Below are 20,018 nucleotides of genomic sequence, written 5' to 3'. Positions count from 1 at the left end.
CCACAATGAACTCATACAGGCGTTCCAGTCCAGAGAACAGGTAATCAATACGGGTATAAACTCTATGTAGAGCCAAGTATCTCCGAACAGCCCCATTACTAGCCCTCCAGACATGTACCAGGCAGAGGTCTCTCAGTATGGTATTCAGAGTTCTAACAGTAACTGACGGCTTCACATGTTTGACATAACTTTGGGGTTCAATGTACATTTAATGTCCCCGCCCCAGATCCAAACTACTCCTCTTAAATGTGTTAATCTACCATACAGTGAGCTGAGAAAATCAGACGCTGTATAATTAGGAAAATACGAATTAACAATGCAGATCTCCCTGTGTTCAACACTACCACGTATAATCACCAGCATACCCATATCGTCAGCCACAACCTCAATCTGTTGGAAGGGGACACAGCCAACAATCCACACCTGGCATATGTGGAGTAATTTGAGCCATACCCCACCCCACGTAGCTACAATTTTATCCTGTTCATTTTTCAGAAGGTGTGCTTCCTGCAAGAGAGCTATTGCAATCTTCTTACTGCGTAAATATGAGCCGGTCCTGTTCCACTTCAAGTATCTATTTAACCCACGGATGTTCCACATCAAACTTGCCATTATCGTCAAGCGTCATCCTATTCCGCCCCAGCAGCTGCTCTCCCTCCGCATATCTCAGATTTTGTGTACTTCTAGCGCCATATGAGACCACGTAAACAACCCAGGGATCCACAGCATAACCCCCCTACCCATTGCTTGACACAAACCATTGGTAAAGTACACTCTCCCATATGTGGTGAAGTCCATTGCCATTAATCAACAGATATGAACTAAAAAACTAAAATATAAATAGGCTCAATAGCCCATAACCATTCCAGCCAGCCTGCAATGTTGGCTCATTGCCAAACCGAAATCCTAGCAGGTAGCGAGTCCCAAAACATAGGCATCCCCTAAAATACACAAAGATGTTGGGGTTTCTAGCCACAATCTTACGTCTATTCCTAACAAACTCTTGCCGTAGAAGGCCAGCATAGTACACCAGGAAAATATACAGTATTAACCAGTGTGTGCTGTGATACCAGCAGCTTAACTAGCCAGCGTCCAAGTCCATTGGTGACGGTTATAGTAGGGCCATGGGGTATGGTCCCAGGTCCTCTTTTCAATCCCTCCTTATCGTCATCCAGGGATAGCACCATCATTCCATTGTCCACCCACTTGTTTGCCTCGTCAGGACTCCCAAAATAAAGCTTTCCCTTTGTACAGCACCTTCAATTTCGACAGGTAAACCAACATATTTTAGGTCCTGTTGTCTCAACCGCTCCTTAGTTAGGACAAACATGTTCCGTTTCTTCTATACCAGTGGTGTGTAGTCCATGTAAATCGTCAGCACTGAAGATCTCCACCAGCTCTGGAGAACTTAAGGATCTGCTCTCTGTCCCTAAAGCTGAGTACACATACTATAATAGGCCTTGGGAGCGCACCCAATGGTGCTCCATGCACAAGAGAACGGTGTGCTCCTTCAATCGTGAACCCCTGCAACGGCATCCCTGAGCCAATTTCCTGGAGGAGCATGTTTTTGACTTATGTTGTTGGGTCGTGCCCATCCTTGGCCCTAAGGTCCAAGACTTTGTTCCTAGCCTTTAGATTTCTACTGCAGTGGTCATTGTCTCTGTAGCCACCACATATTAAGACAGCCCCACTTCAGTGTTAGCTACCCGATCCTACAATGAACGGACGTACTGCTGCAGAAGGTTGGCATCTATTGTCACATCATCAATTTTGTATTCGACCGAGGTAACTAGCACGGCTATCGCAGCAAGAACACTATCCTCTTGTTCAGGTAACTGACTGGGCAAGTTTGTGTCACATGCCTCCTCTATAGCCAGGGGCGGGGGGGGTCTCCTGTGTGCCCTGGCCCGCAAAGGAGTCCATGATGGACAGTTTCGAACCTCCTTTGGACTTTGGGTCCGGCATGGGTACTATCCCTCTGTATCTCAAAGTAAGGATTGGGAGCCAAAATTCAGGCACCATTCTCTTCTAAGGACTGGCTGCTACTCAGATATCCCCACGAGCCTCAGCCCCCCCAAGCAGGATCACCAACACCCATACAAGGTGAGCAGAGCAATCTACTATTATATCCACTACCTGCAGCGATCGTTTACCGCCTCCAAAGTGTTCCCACACAGAATTAAGCTCTCACATATGGGATGGGCAGCAGTGTTCCTGTATATGCGTGATGTGCAGCAATCTAAAGCAGACCCTCAGGGCAGGCACACACCATCATTGATCTACTGTTGCACTGCCTCCCACACACCTCTTATTACAGTGTACTTCCCGTGTTGGGATCCACCCTTAAGGGCTTCAGTGTCAGCCTTGACTACCACCCAATCACTGCAGTGCAGCCAGCACCAGCCTTGTCTGCTCTGGATCCATCTTAGTCCCGCGCCTGAGCTTCCATCAATAAGCCAGGAAGATTGGGGGACAATCACATCACCCTCCGTTTCACTGCCGGGCCCTGCGAGTCCCTCGTTGTAGTCCACCTTCTTGGATTGGCGCTTGCCGTCCGCTCGCCATCCTCCTGCAGCCGTATCCTTCGAAGGTTAGACTCTACACGCGGCCACCTTGCTGCGCAGTGGTGGCCACTCAAGTGTGCAGTCCGCGCACACACTATTCTAACATCAATTTGAAGGATCCATCCCAGGAGACTACACCAGCAGTGTCTTCACGGCATGCCTACTGGCCATGCCCGAGAAGTTAAACTGATTTAAAATGGAGATTCAATGGCAATTCATGTGCACAGCTAAGTAACAGAGGAACAAATTACTTACCTTTCAGTAATGCTATTTCTTATGGATGTTCCTACCAAGAATTCCTCATCTATGATAATCCTATCCACAGCACAGTTGTTCTTCTGAATCATTTCAACCACCAGGGGGCACAGCGTGGCTCTGTTCGACACCTTGATGCACCGCACACTGGACAAGACATCGGGCCAGTATGTATTGAGGCACTGCGACCTGTGACTCGGACGCTGAGGGACCACGGAACCGATGGTACTGGCTATCCACCATAAAGGGCAAGTAGAGAGGGCGATGAGGAATCTGTAGGAGGAACATCCAGCAGAAAAAACATTACTGAGAGGTAAGTAATTTGTTCTTCAAATTGAGGCCTTCCTCCCATTACTCTTCATCTATGACAGACTCATGTAGCAGTATGTAGATCTAGAGGAGGGCAGAAAGCAAGTACACTAGCTACACCAGAAAAATCTGGAGAACCGCCATACTAAAAAGGGCATCCTGACCTGAAAGGGAATCCAAGCAGCACTTCTTAGTAAATGTGTGCAGAGACGCCTATGTTGCTGCCTGGTATATGTCCAGGACAGGGACTCCACTCTGCAGGGCAGAGGTGGCAGCCACACCTCTGGTAGAATGAACGCAGAGTCCCTCAAGCACATCCTTACCAGCCAGATCATAGCATTCCAAGAAGCAGGGAATGATCCACCTTGACAGGGTCTGTTTTGGTCACAGCCCTGCCAGCACAAGCACCAGAGTAACCAATGAAAAGCTAGTCATCTTTCCTAACCACTCTTGTCCAATAGAGGTAGCTAAGTACCTGCACCGAGTCCAGCGGATTGAATCGTTTCTTTGCCTTAGAAGAGTGAGGTGGATAAGAAAAAACACAGGAAGATGGATCTTTTAAGAGAGATGAAAATCCAAGACCAATTTTGGTAGTAAGAATGGTCCCACTCTCAATGTCACCTCTTTGGAAATAAACAAATAGGAAGGTTTAACAGATAACGTCTGTAGCTCACTCACCCGCCTCGTGAAAGTGATGGCAACCAGAAAATTAGCTTAAGGATGAGCAACCGAATAGACTGCACTTGCACATTCTGAATGCTCACAAGGCCTAGTAGGACCGCCTCTTTCTCTTCATTGTTAGTATTTGTGCCTTTCGTTCCCATGTTCCCTCCCTGCTGCCCTGTGGGCGAATTGAAACACAATTTACTTGTTGTATAAGCACCTTACAAATGCACAAAAAATAAATCGATAAATAAACTGGAAATAAGGGGCTCAAAGGGAGTACCAATAAGGAATGTTAAAACCAGATTCAAATCCCACGCCCGAAACATAAACTGGCATGGAGGAAACTGGTTACACAAGCCCAGCAAGAACTGCATAACAGTGGGTGTTGTGAAGAACGAGACCTGTTCAGGACCTCTTAAAAACTGAAATAGCAATGAGGTATCCCTTTACAGTGCCGATCTGCTGTCCCGCATGGGCTAAGGACAGCAAAGAATCCAAAACGGGGCTTAACTGACAGGTAAAGGTTCCAAATCCCTCTTCCTGAACCAAGCCGAAAATATACATCACCTGCAGGCATAAAGATACTTCGCTGTGGGTCTCCGAGCCGATACCAGTACATCAAGTGTGCCATCCGACAAATAACACTCCTTGTATCTCAGCCTCTCAGTAGTGTGATGAATCGCTAGATGTCGTCAATTCTCCCCAGGGGGTGGCCCCTTCGCATGAGCCCAGGGAGGTGTGGTCACTACTCAATAGTCCCCCTGGGGGTGGGTGCACAGCGGAAGCATCCCGGGGCAGGGGACAAGGACGAACGTCTAGGGAGAATGCGATATGCCCCCTTCCAAACACCCCTCCTAACCTTTACCATATTCTACACTCCATTACCATACCCAGTCACCCCATGTACATGTGTAGAGCCAGTGACCCAAATGACTGGGACGAAGAAGAGCCCAAACTACCCACTGGAGACCGGTATTAGTACTGAGACGAGGAGGATGTGTGGAGCCATGAAGATCACAACAAGAACTAAGGGTGAGCGTTCTAGTGGTTACCAAACAGCAATTGAGGATCTGGAAATAAAAACCAAAGAAGAACGGCAGAAATTGTCAGATCCAGCCGAAGGAGGCCTCGGGTGCAAGGAAAATCCAGCACGGGAGACCCGAATTGTGTCTGAGAGCCGATGTGAAACAGAGGACGCAGGCAAGGAGCCACAAGACTTCCTGAAGGGCTTTGCAGGAGCGGGCCATGTCAACTGCTCAGAAGAAGGGAAGCTGAGCAGCCCAAGAGCAGAAGACGCTTCACTACCACAGATGCCATCAACAAGAACCTGGTGAAGCAGAGGCGGGGTGCAGCCCCAGGCAGCCCCTGCAAGATACCGGGGCCCCAAAGCAAGGTAACGGCTGGTACAGGGAAGCTAGAGGGGGCACAGGGACAGTCATCAGGCAGGCGGAGGCAGCTCCCTCACGGCCTAGTAGCAAACAGCTGGCTACAGGCTCACCGGAAGGGCAGAAAGGTGCTAAGGTGGCATTCAGACATAACAGGGGATGGGGAAACCCCAACAAGCAGAGAAGAAGGGTCTGGGACTCTCACAGTTACATAGAGGCAAGTCATCTTCCTTGTGGCAGTACTTGACAGGAGAATGAACCAAGTCTGCCAAATCATCTGAGCAGAGGAATACGGGCCCTGGACTTGCACCCAAACAAAGAGAGAACTTCTTTGTGGGCACACTTGGCAGGAGAGTGAACCAAACCAAGTGGGCCAAACTCAAGAGGTGGAGAAACCTGGGTCGGAGACCTTCATTGCAGTTGGGACTCAATTGTCTGGAAAATACCAAGGCAAGGGAGGAATTCCCCTGATTGTGTTGAACTGTGAACCACAGGATACCAGGAGAAGGGTGTCATTTACCTGTTAGTATAAAACCTTAAGAGAACATTAAGGAGTATGGGGAAGGGAGTCATTCTCTGGACCAATAAGATAGCGAACTAAGATACCTTTAACCAGGGGAAGGGAGTCATTCCCCCCCTAGTACACACTTTTGGAATGTGATCCGTTTTGGTGGAGTCATTCCCCCTGGTTAGGAACTTGCAACCAGTACTGTGCTGCCTCGTCAAGGATAAGAGAGTCATTATCCTGGACCAAGGCCATTGACGCAACCTTCTAGTTTCGTTACAAGTGTAAGGAACAGAATTGGAGTTTTGACACACGGCAGTGGACTCGAAGTTACAAGGACATTCTGACAGACAGGAACACAAAGGAGGTTGAATGTCCATTCACCCGTATGTGAATAGCCCAGAGCTCCCCGACGAGTAAATTCCCTGGAGCACTACAATGTGCACTTCCTGTTCACACTATGGTCTGAGTGGGCAGGTCATATTGGGTAAGGGGAGCAGAGGCACATTAGTGAGTAGCGTAACTCAACTATGTAAGGTGCCCTTTGCCCCCATACTGTAGGCATTATGCAGTATAGAGGTCAGTTTTGGCCAAAGAGGTTTTGGAGCACCATATAACGGCACCTACGCCACCATCCAGACCTGGATGGCTGAAAACTGGCTGTCCCTCAATGGTGATAAGACAGAGTTACTACTGCTAGGAGCCAATGACGCACTGTCCAAACTTGACACCCGATATTCCTCCTTCAATATCGACAACTCCACAATCTTAGTATCAAAGGCTGTAAAAACGCTTGGGGTCTACCAAGACGCCAACCTATCCATGTCTAGGCAAGTCAGCGCTATTGCCTCTTCCGCAGCCTATCACAATAAACTGCTAAACGCGGTCAGGCCTTTCCTCACTACTGCGAACTGCATAACCATTGCCAGAGCCATTATGGGTTCAAGGCTGGACTACTGCAATGTCCTTTCCACAGGCACCTCAAAAAGGAACCTTGAAAAACTACAAACCATCCAAAATAATGCTCTCTGTGCCGCCATCAGCATCTCTAAAAAGGAACACATCTCCTCAGCCAGACGACAAGCCCACTGGTTGCCCGTCCGCGAACAGATCCTTTTCAAGACACTCGCCCTTACCCACAAGTGCATTCACCACTCAGCCCCACCCTACCTCTCTCAGAGAGTTAACATACCCCCCTCCTCCAGATCTTCGAGAACACCCTAGACCAATATGCTTCCTGTACCTTTAAGTCAAGCGTGCCAGAGGAGGGCGGGGGCTAGCTACCATTTCATTGAGGCCAGACAATGGAACGCCATCCCGCTCACCCTTAGAGCTGAACCCTCACACATCGCCTTCGCAAAGCCATCAAAACATGACTTTTCCCACAAACATTCCAACTAATACCACTACTCTCCATGACACCTTATTTACGCACAGGCAAATTCAGCAATATGTAAAGTGGCATGCTGGGATATGCTACACGCTATGTAACCCTTGTGTAACCATATCGCTACTCTTAAAGCCCATCATGTATCTATGTATGCTTCTCCTCCTGTAAGTCGACACCATGTAACAGCACAATGTAATATGCCATGCTGTCTTATGTTTTAGAATATGTAACCTTACTTCCACCAATGCAACCCATCATGTACCCAAGTATGTTCATATACCTGTTACTTTGCGGATTCCTTGTGAAAGCGCTGTGATGCCCCCGGGCTGCTTTTGCGCTTTATAAATGCAAATAAAATAAAAATACATACATAAATAAACTGAAGATCAGCCTTAGAGCTATCCTCTAAAGAGTAATATTTGCAGAAGGCATGGGGAGTAGCCCACAGAGACACCCTGCCAATCACTTCGACTGGATACTGAAGTAGTTTTAGTTCTTATTGAACAGGCTCGCATACCCTTTGGGATAGTGCCACTTGAGGTAGAGTAGCAGACCCAGATTGTTAAGGATTTCAATCAGGCGACACCTTGGTCTCAGCCTAGTATGCAGCGCACAACTGAAATGCTCATCTTTTTTTGTTATATAGATTCAATATTGAGATAGTACACCACTCATATCACACCCCCTTTTCAAATACTCCGGGTCACAATGGACCATGAACCAGGCTGGTTGGTAAAATACAATATTTATTTTAAATTCAAAAGGAATCATACACTTTTTAATATGGGGCAGCAATCACCAATGGGGTGATCATTACAATGACAATGTGAGCAATGCACTGTGTTTAACCTGCTAGTGGAACATAGACACAGCACAGTGGAATAGGAGCACTTTTTGGTTTAGGAAAGATAGCACCCAAGTTAGAATTTCCCCCTGCAATGTTCCCTCAACCGCAGCAGGTAATCAAGAATAAGAAACAGGAAACAATTCAAATCTGACCTCCCTCCCCAAATAAGAGAAAAACGTATTTTAAACCCCTTGCAATGTTATGAAATGACACTCGGAAATGGACAAATAAATAATGAATGTGTGTTAAAAACCTTGAAGCAAATATAATTCCTCACTGAAGCAACAATACAAAGACACTAACAATCACAAAGAATGGATTACCAAAACCGTACAGTTTGAAAATGAGTGGAAAGTTTAAAACAGGTGGCAGCAAAATGACACGTTGGAAACTTTGCAATTTTGCAATTCCCGCCTGAAATTACCCTAACAGTTTTTAATAAAAACGGGTGAAACTAGGTCTCTAGCTGGTAAATTGGAGGAGTTATGCAAGGTATAAAAAGGTGCGCTTTGAGTAAAATGGAGCTGTGAAATAGGAAAGGAGATCAGTTGTGACAAGAACAGTTTTACTTTACACTAGAGTATTCAGGCTAGGCCACCAAAGATGGACACAGTAAGAGCCAGGGTTGATTCGCTACTTCAACCCAGTCAACCCCGTGCCCAACCCTGGCGGAAACCAGTCCGATCACTCGAAAGAGGACTAATGGCTTAGGATTACACCAGACAAAATTACTAAAGAGATGGCGCTAGCACTAGAAATCAAGGGCAGGGTTGCAAGAATGAGTCTGACAGTTTCAACAAGTTATAAGGATAGGATGACTTAGAGAGTGCAATAAGGACAAAGACAAGATAGGCTATGGGTTTCTATGGAGTGGTGATTATACTCACAGTCCACTTTTTAGTTTTGGGATTTTTGGACCGTCGCCGGTTCTGGTCACTACACAGCAGCGCGCCTGGCAAACAGCTGGTCAATTCTGGTCACCGGATGGCACTTCTGGACAGGCAATTATGGTCACTGGATACTAAAGGTCAGCTGGATGGCAGGATGGCATGCAGTTAGGGGTATCAGGATGCTTCCCAAAAACACCACAGCTTTCCCCTTTGGTTATTTGGGAACTTAGTGGGTTTTCAGAATTGAGGCCTTGCTGGGAATAGGATCAGCACTGCTTGGGGTTTGCAGTGGGCCCTGAATGGTAAGCAATGCTTTGGCCTTGTAGTTGGGATCTGGAATCTGGATAGATGGAACACGAGTGTGTGTCCAGAGTCTTGTCAGGGACTCTTATTTATAATGCATAGTGACATCATAGACTATATTGCTCGGGCGGCTTAGCTAAACCCACCTCTAAACAACTGGATTGAACAATAAATGTAGGTTGCCTCCCATGGGATGTGACTCAGTTCAGGAGGTTGCATTTTATGACGTAAAAAGATTTCCCACAGACCTTTTTGCCAAAAATCTGTCATACAAGAATGTACACATTTGTACAGTTGTGGCAGCTTAATAAATTACATAATCAGGTTACATATTTTGTGTAGAGCGCAGCCGTCCAATCCTGCAATCTGTGAGACATTGTTTTGTCCTTTTATACTTTTTTTGGTCATTTTCAGTGTGAAATATTCAGCCTAAAATTCCATGACTTTATACATGGGTGTGGATGATCATAAGGGATGTATGTACAAAACTTTGCATTTGTAACACGGATACTTTTCTTGTAATCCATAATACTTTGCCATTTCTGTCCCCAAAGTGTCACTGAATTCTACCATGTCTTCAATGAAAGCTTATAAAATCAAATTTAAACTATAACATTTTCATATTTTTATAAATTCTTGCTGCAGAGATAAAAAAGTCTTTAACGTTTATTTATAAAATAGTCTTTGGAAGCAAATGGCAGTCCTTTGTCTGTCACTGGCCCATTTTTTTTCTTTTTCAGCTGCCATCAACTGTCACTTCAGCCCTCTGTGGGGTGGGGTTTCCCAGTTTGATTGAAGGTTTTATAGCCTCCTTCACTTCACAGGTTAGCGTCCCAGGACTTCTATTGTCTCAGCCTGGAGTACAGACGAATGTCTGACCAGCATGTGAACTTTCTTTGTCCTGGTCCATTCAAAGTTTTTCAAGCCAGTAATTATCACTTTCGTTTCCTGGAAGTTTATGGTGTGGCTCCCTTCCTATGGGGAAGTTTTAATGCTGCCAACCGGAATAACCTGTTTTTGACAGCTTGCAAGGCGGTTTAAACCTTTATTTTCTGATATTTGGTCCTGAATTAAAACAAACCTGTGGAATAAAATAGCCCATGTATGTATTTTCACCAGCCACAAACCCCTTCTCATTGCTAGGTAATGATAGGCTTTCCTTCAACAGTTTACTTTTTAACCGGCCCTTTTTCTCCTTTAGTTTTGTAAAAGCCCATTTTTACACGTGTTGAAAACTGCTAGCATTTCCTTTCAAATTCGATTTTGCCATCTGACTTCCCAATATTGCCTTGCAGCCATAGTTATTTTCTTCTAGGCTGTTTTTTATGTGAAGCACAGATGCCTTGAAACTGACATGGCTCATATAGCTAGAGTATCTTTTGAACTACTGAGCTTTGATACATTTGTAAAGAAAGGAACGTGTTTTCCTGTGTGAGTAAAAAGTGAAGTTCCTTGTTGATTTCTCTCAGAGTTGGTTTGACAGGGCCTGTCATTCAGAAATCATGCCTGGTTTTGCTAAGGCACAATGAGAGACTGGGCAAGGCAGGGCCTTATTAATCACAGTGATTTAAGGAAGAACAGATGAAAATATCATCAGCAGTATTATTTTAAAGGTGAAAAGTTTCCTTTATAATGGAGATCTTGGGCTTTCAGCAAAGCAGTGCTGCCTTTTCACTCCATTTCTTTTGTACAGGTAAGAACACACTGGCACGCTCCCTTGGTGTGTCCCTTTGTTCCATCTTGCCCCTGTGTGCTTGGCCAGAAGGTGCAGCCATCTTTTTGTTGCTGCAAAAAACACAGTTTTGAGGCCACTGTGCTCACAGGAGCCAGCACAGCCGTTTTGCTGTTTCTGCACAAATGCAGCTTGGTGATGTGGGGAAATACTGTTGAGTGGGTCAATATATCCCACAAGATACAAGAGACTGCCACTGATATACAGAGACCTTTAAGACTTAGGCTCCCCTGCATGTGACAGACAATGTGACTTCCATGTGTCTTTTGTCCAATAAAGACAGAAAACATACAGGGCATAGAGCATTCATTCAGCCACCCTAGAAGCAGTTGCAAAGCCAGAGGCAGGTATGGTTGATGTGGAACCTTGAAACCACTTTGGGAAGTAACAATTGGTGTCTTCTCAAGATCATCTTATCTTTAGCAAGAAGCCCACTGACAGTCATAGCTGACATGATGGACTATGTGAGGAAGGAATGGTATCAACAGTAGACAGACACAATAGATGCAATTTTCAAAAACCTTTAATTTTGTAGTTTACTGGGGTTGTTGAAATGCCTAACTGGCCCTAACTCTAAAATGGGAGTAACTTCGACCATAAAATAAAACAATGAGTACAAGTCAGTCTATTCAAAATAAAGGCCTATACTAAAAAACCCTAACCTTGTCCTCCTTCTCAAATAACAAAGATGTAAAGGGAATACAAAAAGGAAAAAATAGTGCCTCAAAATAAATATCAGAATGGCTTCGGTAACAACTCCCTTCCCCAATTTCAGAAGCACAGTGCCTCGAGAGTTTCTTAAAAGGGCTAGGTGGATGGCACAGTTCTATCAATTTTGCACACTCTGGCTTGCTGGTAAAATTCAACAGTTCTGGCTTGGGCTTCAAGCTTTTGACAGCCTAATCAACTCTTTAGGGTATCCCTACAAAATATCCCCACCAAAAATATCGCCGTACATATGGCCGTTTGTCTCGCCATAGGCAATATTTTTGGGGGGGATAATTTGTGGGAGCGGGGGTTGTGGGCGTGTCCCCCGCACATTTTAAAAGAATGCGAGGGTAGCACGGGTGCCCCCCGCAGGCAGGATCCATGGGTCAATATCACCACAAAAATATGGCAATATTTTTGTATCGTGCTATTTTTGCGGGGATATTAACACATGGAACCCTTTTTAGGCGTTGTCCGCTTTACCACAAACATAGTTATAGGATATGATATGATAAGGCATTTATAACGCGCCTATAAATGTTTCAAGGTGCGACGAGGCAATGGAGGGGGAACAGGGGGAAGACAGACAATGATCCTACTAGGCCAGGTGTCATTCGGATTGCACAAGTGCATAGGAAGGGGGAAGGGGAAACTGCGAGGGGAAGTGGGAGGGGACAGTACAGTAAAAGGATAATAGAATAAATAACAATAAGTAAAGTACGGCCAGCAGCTGGGAAGTGCAAGGGTAAAGGGTAAGTGCAGGCATCAAGTGTCAAGTGCTGGTAAAGGGAATGTAGGGATACAGAAAAAACTGTCCAAGTGCGGAGTTGCAAGGAAGGCAGTGCAGGTGTGCAACTGGCGGGGGAGGGGACCTGGGCCCGAGATCAGAGGGTGGCCAGGTAGCCAGTGCAAAGTCAGTTTCAGCCAGGAAATCAGCAGGGGAGAGGAGGAGAGAAAGCAGAAGCAAAGAGAAAGGTTTTGAGGTGCTTCTGGAACCGGAAATGGTTCTCCTCAAGTTTCATGGGGGCAGGAAGGCTGTTCCAGAGGGAGGCCCCAGCTGAAGAAAGAGATCTACCACCAACTCGTTGCTTGGAGAAGCGACTGACCCTGAGGGAGTTGGAGGCGAAAGAGCGAAGAGCTCGAGAAAGAAGATATTTAGTCAGAGAAAGTTGAAGGTATTGAGGCCGCAGGCCCCAGAAGGCCTTGTGGATAATGCAGAGGGTTTTGAACTTAATCCTTGCAGCCACTGGGAGCCAGTGCAGAGATTTCAGTCCTGGAGAGATACGATCCCTGGGCTTGAGGCCAAGGAAAATTCTCGGAGTCCTGTTCTAGATGAGTTGCAGAGGGTGGAAGCAGGCAGATTTAGAAAAAGGCTGTTGCAATAGTCCAGCCTAGAGAGAACCAGAGCTCTGGAGAGAGTGAGCTTCTGGGGGAAGGAGAGGAAAGGAAGAATATCCCTGAGGAGGTGCAGCTGGTAGTGTGACTTCTTAGAGACGTTGGAGATGTGAGGAGGGAAGGAGAGTGTGGAGTCGAAGATGACCCTGAGGTTTTTAGCCTTACAGGTGGGAGGAGGAAGAGGGCCAAGAGAGGCCGGCCAGAGAATGACAGGAAAGGAGGGTGTGGGTGTGCCGAGGAGAAGAATCTCAGTCTTACTGGCATTAAGGCAGAGATCATTGGTGGCACACCACTCCTGGATGGCGGAAAGACAATCAGATATGAGAGAGGGAGAAGAGGTGGCTGAGGGTAGCCTGAAAATGAGTCGAGTGTCATCTGCATAGCACTGGAAGTTGGGGCAGAGCACAGCAATGCGGTAGGCAAGAAGTGCCAGGTATTGGGAGAACAGCCAGGGAGAGAGGTTAGACCCCTCGGGGACACCACAGGTAGAGATAGAGGAGAGGAAGGACCCAAGTTGAACCTGGGAGGGTCGATCAGAGAGAAAAGAAGTCAGCCATGCCAGGGCATGACCAGTGATCCCCAGGTTATCACGGAGACGGTTGAGAAGGATGGCATGGTTGACCGTGTCAAAGGCAGAGGAGAGATCAAGTAAAATGAGGACACAAGGGGTGTTGGAATCAAGTTTGGAGAGCAGGTCTTCACGGATGTTCAGGAGAGCAGTTTACGTTCTGTGCTCCTGGCAGGTCTGAAGCCAGACTGATGATCATGGAGACAACCAACAGATTCAGTGTGAAGATTGAGCTGGGAGAAGGCCAGCTTTTCCAAGAGTTTGCCAAGGAAAGGAGTAATGGAGTTTGGGCGATAGTTAGCCGGGCAGGATGGGTCGGCAGAAGGTTTCTTAAGAAGGGGATGCCCAAAGGAGTGCTTCAGAGGGGAGGGGAAGACACCAGTGGCGAAAGAGTGGTTGCAGAAGTCGGCCAGGGCAGGAGCCAGGGAGTCAATGTGGTCCTTGATAGTTTTGGAAGAAGAGGGGTGCACCTGTTTCAACAAGACTTTCATAGATCGGACTTGTCTAGAAACCTCGTCTGGGGAGAAAGGGGAAAGGCTGAGAAGGGGGTAGGAGAGGAGGCCGAAGAAGGGCCAGATGAAGAGCAGGGAGTAGAAGAAGGAAGGGGAGAGGAGGAGAGAGGACAGGATGTCCTGAGTTTTAGAGATGAAATGAGAAGCCAGTGCCATGCAGAGGGCATGGGAAGGGACAGGAGAGGTAGAGACTGAGGCAGGATTGGCCAGTTCCTTGCAGATTTTAAAGAGTTCAGCCAAGTTGTTGGATGCCGCAGAGACGCGGGCTTGGATGTGGGCTCCCTTCTTAGTGCGGACAGAGAGCCGGAAATGCCTTTGGAGCAGGCAGCAGGCCAGTTTGTCAGAGGATGAAAATGAACCGCGCCATTTCCTCTCAGCCACCCTGCACTTGCGCTTGCGCTTAAGGATGAAGAGGTCTGAGTCATACCAGGAGTTGCACTTGGCTTTGGGCTTCAGACAGATCCTCATGACAGGGGCAAGAACATCGAGAGTGTCAGATATAGCAGAATGGAGAATAGAAAGGGCTGTGTCAGGATGTAAGGGGAGGGGGGGGTGAGAAAGTGGTGGCGAAAGCCTCAACAGACACACGCTTCATGGGTCGAATGACCGAGAAGGTGGGTGGCAATGAGTGAGTCGGCTTGGCCTGAGGGGTAGAGAGGGTGAGCTGGGAGGAAAGGAGTAAGTGATCACTCCAGGAGAGAGGAGTGGTGAGAGGGATAGAGAGGGGAAGGTCTGAGGAGATCAGAACATCCAGAGTATGCCCTGCAGAGTGAGTGGCCAGAGGGGAGAATAGAGAGAGAGAGAGAGAGAGAGAGAGAGAGAGTCGCAGAGGCCGCGAAAGAGTCCTGAGGAAGGACAGGAAGCATCCAGGTGGATGTTGAAGTCTCGCAGAAGGAGGAGTTGAGTGGTCGAGACCAGGAGGGAAGAGGAGAGGTCCGCCCACTCAGAGAGGAAGGTGGAGATCTGACCAGGTGGCTGACAGATAGTCGCCACAATAAGGGAGTGACTGGGAGAGAGAGCCTGCAGACGAGGCATTCGAAGGAGGAGTAGGCCTGCGTAGGAATGACAGAGGCAAGAATCCACTCGGGGAAGATCAGGGCGACATCACCACCAGAGCGGTTGTACCTGGGCGCGGAGAGGATCTTGTAGCCGTCAGGGAGGAGAGTGTCAAAGCTCATGACAGAGCTGGCCTTGAACCATGTCTCGGTGAGACCGAGGACATGAAGGTCGAGTTCCTCAAGAAGGCGGCAGATTTCAGAGGAGTGTGACAGCTGAGCGAGAGTTAAGAGTGGCAATATGGAGAAGGTTGACATCCTTGAAAGACTTCCTGGGAGAGGTAAACATCAGAGGTAAGCCCTGCGGAGGTGTAGAATAAGCGCGAGGGGGGGGGGCAGAAAGGGAAGGAGGAGAGGGCAGGGTAGCCAAGGAGGAGGCAGCAGGGCGAGCCGAGGAGGCCGTGGAGGGGGGAAGAGGGGACAGCAGGATGAAGAGAGGAAATTCTTCTCTTGGCTTTCACTTTGCCACTTTTCAACACATGCATCCACCCCCCAGGTTCAATCCAGTTTTTCTCTTTGTGGGGGGTTCCCTTCCCCATGTTCTGTCCTTCACACTTAACTTTCATTCTACCACAGAACAGCACAGGCTGCCTGGCTCAAGCCTGTCTTTCTCTTTTACTGTCAAAGACTTTCGAAACTGCAAGGATTTCACATAGACCTCTGCATGACCACTTCCACCTCCTTTTAAACAATCTGACAATCAACAATCTTCACAACACCAATACTCCTTGGAACTTGTAGTTTTACTTTTGCCCTCTTGGCAGCATTCAAAGTTCATATACATTGCTTTTCACTCAATCACCTCTCGTTCGGCATCATGGTTACTTTCTTGCCTTTGTTTCTCACTTTCCATTGCTCAGACCATTTCCCAGAGACTTTCGAATGTGCGATTTCGCTTTGCAGGACCACTCTGTTAATTTGTACACTGTTCTCAGCATTCAATCATTGTTCCCTTCAAGACGCGTTTTATCAGCACATGCACAACCTTCAACTTGTTACATGCCTCATTTGCTCTTAACACATACCAGGCTTTTGTTTGCCTTTGATAACTCACCAGTCGTGCTAATTAGGGTTCTGTCTTCAATGCTTTTCCCGTAGTATTCCAGGCCAAAACCAACGCCTCCTCTGCTCCTCCCCAACTCTGTTGTTCATCCGGGAGGGTAGCGAGCCGCCTGGAAGCACTTGCCAGCAGAGGTAATCCTCCTGGCATCATTCCTAATTTTTCTTAGCTCATTAGTGTTGTCAATGCGACAAAATGTATTTTAATTGGTTATTTATAACGCGCTTAATACCCAAAGTCTTCTAAGCGTGGACCCTGGGAAAGAACCTGTGTTGCTGTGCGTCATCTTGCTTCCAAGGCTGAGCGTGTTTATTTCTTGAGCTTTCCTCCAAATGTGATGGCCTTTCCCTGGCCACCCGAGTACAGGATCCCTGGTGACTAGGCTGTGAAACATCCTCTGGTTTTTCAGAACACCAACAAAAAAAAAAGGTGACTAGCTTTGCATTGGTCAAAGCCATCGGCTCAAAAAGGTCAGTGTGTGTGACTTGAAATAACCACACTAAAGGTCTCATTTGGAGCATGCCGGGCGGCCGGACGGCCTTGGAAATGTCTCTTAAAAGTATTGGAGGGGGGAAGAAAAAATGGTCTAAACATTTCTGTGGGCCTCTAAAGCAGTTGACAAGTTTCATCTTGAACGTAAGAAGCAGCCCACTACGTGACTAAACATAGAAGTGAGTCCAACAAGGAGTTTGATTCCCACTATTTCCAAAGCCTAGTGGCTACATTTTAGCCACATGCTCCTGTGTTGGTATCTGGTCTTCTAGGCTCGTAAACAGCCTAAATGTACATGCTGCTTTCCGAGAGAACAATGTGACTCGTGGTGAGATGATGTTTCCATGGTAGGAAAGAAAAGTTAGCAATCACAACATTACACTATTGACCTACATAATTTGCTTTTAGAGAAGTTCTTTTTTAGACAAACTGCAACAAAAAAAAAACGCCAATGCTCTAGTTTGTTACAGTGGTTTCATCAAATCAATTCGGACAAAAGAATAAAAACAGCAACTCTTAATGTTACATTGAGAACAACAAAGCATGGATAACCATAGCTTTGCAGTCAGCCACAGAGTATTGCTTTATTACAGTACCTGAACAACGTGCGTCCACCAGCTTCCCCGAAGATGACAGGTGTATGTGGGGGCACCTGAAAATATCCATTGCCTTTCTGCACTCTACTCTCCTGTTCACCATTTACTGCTGAATAAAGTTGAAAAAAATATTTTACCAATCGATGCATCAGTTTTCATTTTTGTGTCCCAGATCAATTATTCACTATGTAGACATTACACTTAAGCAGAATGCCACCTCCATGTAGTTGCTACTGAATGACTAACAGTAGACCAGAAAGGTTTTTTATTAGTCACCAACAACAATTTCTTCAATTGGACCTATTCATTCATTGTAATTATTTAAAACATGTAAACTGGAGTTATACAAAAAATATGGGAGACGTACTACCATTTTGGGGGAGAAGGTAGAAGTGCTTCTGCTTTAATGACAGAAACTAAAATGCTGCTCTTCGCTGTAGGTTTTATGCATGCCTAATATCTTCAATCTCAATCTTCAATCTCAACATTTCATCTTAATAGAACCATAGGACCATTGCAGTACACACAGACATCTGTTCTACACGTGTTATGCGGTTACTTTTCACAACCAGAACTCTTGGCACCTGAAAATAAATATCCCTCAACCCTACTGTGTGTGATGATTAACCCTCCTTTTGGGAGAAAGGATGCCGACCCTTCGTGCAAAGAGCTACCTCAAGGAGGTATTGGGTTGAGGGGTCCCCACTGCCCCTCAATGTGTAACAAGTCATAACGTCTTCTCATTTCAGGGGAAGGAGCTGCAAAGCCTATATATCACAGAAAAGGAAGAATAGTGAGTGCCCCTCATTCCGTCAGACAGACATTCGCAAAAATGGGACCTCTTCCTCCAACCGACCAGCCAGACTACTGGATATCTTGGCTCGTATATTTAACAGCAGCAACATCCCAAACGGTTGCCCAGCAGAGACAAAGGGGAGTCTGCTCTGCATCCAGAGAATGCACTTGCAACGCTGAATGCCATTGGGAATTGCAAGTTCTCACACAAACAAACCGCATTTATGCTCAGAAGTAACTGTTGACAGGCATCACGCCCACACTGGCGCCACTTTGGCTCACACACCAAAACCCTTACCTCGAACCGACTTTATGATGGTGTGACCTTTTCTGCCTTTCGTCACCACCATGAATATAGCACACTGAGAATAATTACGAACAGGGGATTCATTACTAGACACAATCGCTTAGATTAGAGAAAACAGTGGGCAAAGGGAACATAGAAAAGGGTAATAACCAATCACTGACAGATTTGAAAGAGAAGGGGGAACAAACTATCCAAAGGCAAAGTAATCATTAATCCTATATAACAGGGCAGAGTGCTACAGAGGGCCTCACATACTTGGGACCCATTTGAGAGCTAAGAAAGGAGATTAGTACCAGGGAGAGACAGACACAGGGAGGGAGTGGAGGGAGAGAAGTGAGAGAGAGTGAGAGAGACAAAAGCTTGCAGGAGCCAGAACCAACAAAGGAGAAACATATGAGAGCCTAATAAAGGCTATAATGGAAAGACTGAGAGGAGACCATACGCCATGAGAGATAAGCGAGGACACAGGAGTTGTACATCGTTTTCTACTTAATAAAACTGTTGAACAGACTACTCATGTGTGTTCTGTTGATCCTTTGTCACAGCACCCAAGACAACATATGACTCTACAAAGAAGCAACAGCTAAGTGACTATGGTTTAAGTTACTTACCTGTAACTATTGTTCTCCAGCATGGGTCTGGCATGGATTCACACGCTCATGAATATTCCCTGTCGTCAGGCTGGGAATCCTTGGTGAGAAAAAACAGTTTCACTTTCAAACTGTATTTCTCCTCTAAACCAATCACTGTCCTCTTGGTCATACTGCCCTCATCCAATGACAGTCCTCTCCTTGAGCTCCAACCCTGGTGGCCATCTTCAGATTTGGTAAGCACGCAAAGTGGCAGTATGAACCAAGAAGAGCCACAGAGGGGAAGGCGGGAGGGTTTGCATGTGAATCCATGCCAGACCCATGCTGGAGAACAATAGTTACAAGTAATTAACAAACCTTCTCCAGCATGGTGTCTGTCATGGATTCACATGCTCATGAATAACGATTACACAGCAGTACATATACACAACCGCGGGAGGTGGCGAGGCTCAACAGAAGCAATAAACACTCACCACTGGAACAGGGTCACCTCAAAGAAACAGGCTACGTAGCACTGCGTAGCCGACTCAGGACTCCTCCCTGGCATCCCCATCGACGCAGTAGAACCTGGTGAAGATGTGTGTGGACCTCCACGTAGCAGCCCTGCAGATGTCGAGCAGGGGCACACCAGAGAGAAACGCAGTTGCAGCTGCAATGGCTCCGGTGGAGTGGGCTCTCGGACGGTCTGGCAGCAGGCTGCTAGACAGTTGATGACAGTGCATGATGCAGCCGGAGAGCCACCTGGCGGTGGAAGCCTTCAACAAGGCCTTTCCTCGATTTACAGGTCCAAAGTCGATGAACAACTGAGAACCTTCGAATGTGCCACGTAGAATTTCAAGGCACGAGCAATGTCCAGCTAATGCAAGGCCCTCTACGCCGGCAATGACTGATTCGTAAAGAAGACAGGCAACACCAAAGGTTAATTGAGGTGGAATTCCGACGGTACCTTTGGCATAAAGTTGGGGTGCGTACGCAGTACGACTCTTGAAGCATTGAAAGACAAGTAAGGCTGCTTGCAAGACAGGGCCTACATTTCCCCGACCCGCCTGGCCAAGGAGATGGCCACGAGGAAAGCCATCTTCCATGAGAGAATC

General features: G+C 46.8%; 1 protein-coding gene across 1 annotated transcript in view; it reads right to left on the bottom strand.

The window, feature by feature from the left end:
* Window positions 1-20,018, bottom strand: part of WDR48 (WD repeat domain 48) — a 1,182,842-nt gene that overhangs the window by 219,346 nt on the left and 943,478 nt on the right. Inside the window, exon 15 of the mRNA XM_069647743.1 lies at window positions 17,233-17,341. Within this exon, the coding sequence (XP_069503844.1) occupies window positions 17,233-17,341 (109 nt within the window). The remainder of the gene's footprint in view (window positions 1-17,232; window positions 17,342-20,018) is intronic.

This window comes from Ambystoma mexicanum, chromosome 2q, assembly GCF_040938575.1.
Source record: "Ambystoma mexicanum isolate Mex_15411 chromosome 2q, UKY_AmexF1_1, whole genome shotgun sequence".
Taxonomy (NCBI): Eukaryota; Metazoa; Chordata; class Amphibia; order Caudata; family Ambystomatidae; genus Ambystoma; species Ambystoma mexicanum.
This window is presented reverse-complemented; position numbering and strand designations above follow the sequence as displayed.